We start from the raw sequence: 5,370 nt of genomic DNA, 5'->3' as shown, positions 1-5,370 counted from the left end.
GCGCAGCATATCCATCTCTGCCATTGGTGTAAAGAACTTTGAACTTAAGCCTCAATTGGTTACTCTGGTGTAATAGAATTGCCAGTTTCATAGACTCCCGCAAGAGGACCCCAACAAGTTCATATCCGATTTCTTGCAGATCTGTGATACTGTTAAGACTAATAGAGTGAACTTAGAGGTTTATAAGCTCATGTTCTTCCCTTTTGCTGTAAGGGATAGAGCAAGGCTATGGCTGGATTCTCAGCCTAAGGAGAGCCTGGATACATGGGAGAAGGTGGTCAATGGATTTCTGACCAAGTTCGTTCTACCTCAGAAGTTAAGCAAGCTTAGGGTGGAAGTCCAGACTTTCAGACAGAAAGAGGGAGAATCCTTCTATGAAGCATAAGAGAGGTACAAACAGCTGATCAGAAGATGCCCTCCTGACATGATCTCAAGTGGACCATATTGGAGATCTTCTACGATGGCCTCTCCGAGATGTCCAAGATGTCACTAGATCACTCTGCTAGTGGCTCACTTCACATGAAGAAGATACCTGAGGAGGCATAGGAGCTAATTGAAATGGTTGCCAACAACCAATACATGTACACTTCTGAGAGGAACCCTGTGAACACTAGGGCTACTCAAAAGAGAGAACTCACGGAGGTGGACACTCTAGTTGCCATTTTGGCACATAATAAGCTCATGTCCTAGCAGATCAACATGATCTCCCAGCACTTAAATGGAGTGCAGAGCTCAGCTGCCAATTCTTAAGAGGTAGCTTATAAAGGGGACGCTGGTGACAACATTTGGACCACCATGGAGGAGGTGAACTACATGGGAAACTCCTCCAGAAATACCAATAATAATCCCTATTCGAATACTTTCAATCAGGGATGGAGGAATCACCCTAACTTCGGGTGGAGAGATCAGAAGAGGCCTCAGTAAGGTTTAAACAATAATCAGGGTGGAACCAATCAAAACAGGTTCAATAACAGACAATTCCAACCCTCTCAGAAGTAGATGGAGACACCCACACAAAGCCTCTCTGGCCTGGCTACTATAGTCTCTAACCTCTCCAAGACCACTCATAGTTTCATGGCAGAAACTAGGTCATCCATTTGGAATTTGGAGATACAGGTAGGTCAGCTGAGCAAGAGGATACTCGAGGCTCCCTCCAATACTCTTCCAAGCAACATAGAAGTAAATCCAAAAGAGGAGTGTAAGGCCGTCACTATGGAAGCTGAGGCTGAACCCAAGGAGGCACCTGCTACTGAGGAACTGAAGGAGAACAAGGCTCAGAAGGATACTAAGAGTATCCCCATGCATGTCCCTCTAGAAATTAAGGAGCCTGAAGAACAACACTCTCCAACCTTGCAAGAGGAGCCTGAGGACGAGCAACTTGCTCAGTTTCTGGCAGTCCTCAGGAGGTTGCAAGTTAATATCTCTTTTACAGAGCTATTGGAGAAGAAACCCCCCTCAATGGCCTGTCTAAAACATGCTATCTCTGAAAAGATGGCCCTAAAAGGAGATGAGACTATGGTGTTGACCAAGGAATGCATCGCCCTGGTCCAAAAGAAGCTGCCTCAAAAGCTGCCAGATCCCGGAAGCTTCTTGATCCTCTGTACGATAGGGACCATCACTTTTAAGAAGGCATTGTGCGACCTTGGGTCAAGCATCATTCTTAGGCCTTTCTCTGTGATGAGAAAGCTAGGGATCCAAGAGGTGCAACCTATTAAGATCTCACTGGAAAAGACAGACAAGTCCTTGAAACGAGCATATGGCATGGTGGAAAACATCCTTATAAAGGTTGAAGACCTTTACATCTCTGTGGACTTCATGATACTAGACACTGGAGATGATAGGAACGATTCCATCATCTTTGGAAGGCCCTTCCTAGCTACTGCGAAGGCCTTGATTGATGTAGAAAAAAAGAGCTAATTCTGAGGCTCTGGGAGGATCATATCCTATTTAAGATTCCCAACCCTCTCTCTCTCTTAGATAAAGGAGGTACTACTATACAGCACCTAGTGTTTCAGCCTTCTTTCTCAATGCAGAGCCTTACAGAACCCTCAGACATCAAACCTAAATTTGGTGTTGGGCGGTCCTACTAACCACTGAGGATGAAGGTACTAAGAAGAAAGTACCCAAGGGCTGGTGGAACAAGAAGATCCCAACTGAAGACTTCTCACCTGGCATGCGAGTTGTCTTCACTAGAAGTCTAGTCATTCCACATACAGTGAATTGAATCCTATGTCTGGAACATGTTGAACTAATTCATGAGAGCACAAAACGGAAGTGCACCATGAGGGGTGAAGTTCTGAGCCCCTATCAACCTCTGTAAAGGAGTTGTCCGTCAAGCTAATAACGGTAAAAAAGTGCTTGTTGGGAGGCAACCCAACCATACGTATAGTACTTTTCTTTCTTTCATTTTAGCTTGATTTCATATTATTTTATTTTCTATTAATTCCCATAGTTTTCCCTATCTTTTTAATATTTGTGATCATGTGTAGCACCTAGAACAGAAGCAGAAATGCATAGGAGTGAAAATAGAATACCCTGGAGGTACCCCTTACTGGCGTTGAATGCCAGAACTGGCGCCCAGTGCTAGAAGGGGAGGAAGCAAAGGCGTTCAACGCCCATCAAGGAGCACCATGACCAAATTTTTGGTCTCATCTGGGTGTTTAATGCCCATTCTTGGCATTGAACGCCCCACACTTCAAAAAAAAGAGGTCCACCCCCTGGCCCATCAACGCCCAAATCTGGCATTGAACGCCTAAGGGGGCAGGGGCATTCGATTTAGAAGCTCATGACACCAGTGGGTCCTACCCAACCCCCACTTACCCCACCTTTCATCCACTCGCTTCCTTCTCTCTCCTCTTACAACCACTATCCCATCCCCATTCATTCATCACATCCTAATCAATTTCCTTGATTCTCGCACCCCACCTTTCCTTCTAACTAATAAACCCTCATCAATCCCATCACTTTCTTTTCTCACCAACCCCACCCACTTCAAATTAAAACCCCCCTTCCCCGCTCCCATTTTCCCTCCCATATGACCGAACCCTAACTGATAAACCACTATTTTATGGTTTATATTATGTTTAATTGTGTGGTTTTATCATGATCCTTACCCACTTATTCATTAATTTAGCATGCATTTATATTTCCTTCCTGAAATTATTACAAGGTTGAAAACTGCTTCCTAGAGACTTTTTAATTATGCATTTTAGTTCTCCTTTATCCCATTCGATGCCGTGATCTGTGTGTTAAGTGTTTCAGGCTTTATAGGGCATGGATGAGTTGGAGATTAGAAAGGAAGCTAGCAAAAATGGAAAGAACACAAGAAATTGAGGAGATAACCAGCGAGAAGTGACGCGGCCGCATGGCTCACGCGTTCACGCGAAAGAGGAGAAATCACAGTGACGCGACCGCATGGTTCACGCGACCGTGCAGAATGGAAAAGCACAAGTGACGCGGAGGCATGGACGACGCGAACGCGTGGCAAGGAAAAACGCGAATGACGCGTCCGCATGGACGACGCGATCGCGTGACGTGCGCGATCTGCATAATCTGCAGATTCCGTTGGGGGCGATTTTTGGCCCTATTTTGACCCAGTTCTCGGCCCAGAACAGCAGACTAGAACCAGAGAACATGCAGAAACCGGAGACAACATTCATTCTACACAGTTTTAGTTTTAGATCTAGTTTTTACTCCTCCTCTAGGTTTTTCTCTCTACTCATTGGTAGTTTTTAAGATTTTATTTTTCTATCACTTTTTGCATTGGGATATTGAGAAGAGTTATTACCTCATCAAGACTTTGTCATTCTAGTTCGTTTTCTTTACTTGACTTTACTCTTCCATGTCCTTTGCTTTGTTAATTTTACCATTGGAATATTATTAGGATTTATTTAATACAAGGATTACTTTTATTTTTATTTGATTACTTTGATTTTATTTACAATGTCTTTCTTTAATTCCTTTTCATATGTTATGAATTTTACATTCACAATGAGCGAGTAGTTCCCTAACTTGATGGGGAATTGATTGAAAGGAACCAATTGAGTTGGAAGGCTTGAAAGAAAGATTGTAATTGGGTTATTGGTGGCTTGCCCTCTAGTCACTAACACCAATCCCTTTTAATTAAGTGGGTTGCAACTTGTGAATGGGCATACCATCCCAACTTATTTAACTTTTCCTTACCTAGTAAGAGATAACTAAACAGGATAACCTTTAATTATCAATTAATCTAGAGAGTAATCCAACAATAGCGGGACTTCCAACTAATCAACTCCCAATCAAGGCTTTTATTTATATTATTCAAATTCTCCAATTTTATTTCCTGTTTACTTAACTCAAACCTTTTTGAAAACATCTGATTAATAAAATAGCACACTTTTCTGCAACTCGTTGGGAGACGACCTGGGATTCATACTCCCAGTATTTAAAATTTAAATTTCTGTGACACCTTTCTAAATTGATAAGTGGAATTCTGGTGAGTTAAGAACTATACTTGCAATGCATATATTTTAATAATTTTTAATTCACCAATTTCCGCCGCATCACTAACCCTTCTCACTCCTATAAATACCCCTCACTTCTTCCATGCTCAACACACCTCCACACACTCTTCCTCTCTTCCATATCATTCATCATGGACACTTCCATTTCTTCCTTTTTCCTTTTCTTACCCCACAAGGCCAAAGCCTCTCTACCATCTCCCCTCTATCTTTTTCTTCTTTCTTTTACTATTTTTCTATTTTTACTATTTGCTCGAGGATGAGTAAATTCTTAAGTTTGGAGTTGGAAAACTCTACTTTTTCTTTCTATTCCTAATATCCATGACACCAAAAATAGGAGAATCCTCAAAGAAGAGAAAAGAAAAAGCCCCCGCACCTGCTTTCGAACCATGGAAAAACTCAAGATTCCTCACCAAAGCTCATTAAGATCACTTCTATGACGTGGTGAGGCAGAAAAGAGTGATACCTGAGTTCCCCTTTAGGCTTAAGAAAGATGAGTATCTAAAGATCCTACACCAATTCTGGAGAAGGGATTGGAAAATTATTGCCAATCCCATTTTAGCAGTTGGAGAAGTAATGGTGCAAGAATTCTATGCTAATTCTTGGGTCACCAAAAAGCATGACACTGGTGTGAACCCAAAGCCGTGTAAGTGTGAGATTGGCGCTGTAATTGCCTCAGTCACAAGGTGACCCGCACTCTTACACTCGGAGGGTCAACTCTGACCAAAGGATGGAGCAAGTTCTTACTGATATCTATGTAGATGAAGCTCAATGGAGGAGGAACGTGCAAGGCAAGCCTTACAAACTAGGTAGGCTTGATCATAAGCCCGTAGCCAGAGGATGGTTGGAGCTCATCCAATGCTCCATCCTC

The 5,370-nt window shown here is 42.6% G+C and overlaps 1 protein-coding gene and 1 non-coding gene across 2 annotated transcripts; one reads left to right on the top strand and one right to left on the bottom strand.

Moving 5' to 3' along the window:
* Window positions 1-322: 322 nt before the first annotated feature.
* Window positions 323-426, bottom strand: LOC127740967 (small nucleolar RNA R71). The gene has a single exon (XR_008001822.1). It is a non-coding gene; the product is annotated as a small nucleolar RNA R71 (small nucleolar RNA).
* A 573-nt stretch (window positions 427-999) lies between these two features.
* LOC107459138 (uncharacterized) lies at window positions 1,000-1,917 on the top strand. The gene has a single exon (XM_016077349.1). The coding sequence runs from the start codon at window positions 1,000-1,002 to the stop codon at window positions 1,915-1,917; it is 918 nt and encodes a 305-aa protein (XP_015932835.1).
* The last annotated feature ends 3,453 nt before the right edge of the window (window positions 1,918-5,370 follow it).

Source organism: Arachis duranensis, chromosome 7 (assembly GCF_000817695.3).
Source record: "Arachis duranensis cultivar V14167 chromosome 7, aradu.V14167.gnm2.J7QH, whole genome shotgun sequence".
In the NCBI taxonomy this organism is placed as follows: Eukaryota; Viridiplantae; Streptophyta; class Magnoliopsida; order Fabales; family Fabaceae; genus Arachis; species Arachis duranensis.
The sequence above is the reverse complement of the archived record's forward strand: the minus strand, read 5'-3'. Positions and strand labels throughout refer to the sequence as shown.

What these genes read in the sequence shown, in the direction of transcription:
- LOC107459138 (XM_016077349.1), top strand. Translation starts at nt 1,000, where the DNA reads ATGGAGACACCCACACAAAGCCTCTCTGGCCTGGCTACTATAGTCTCT.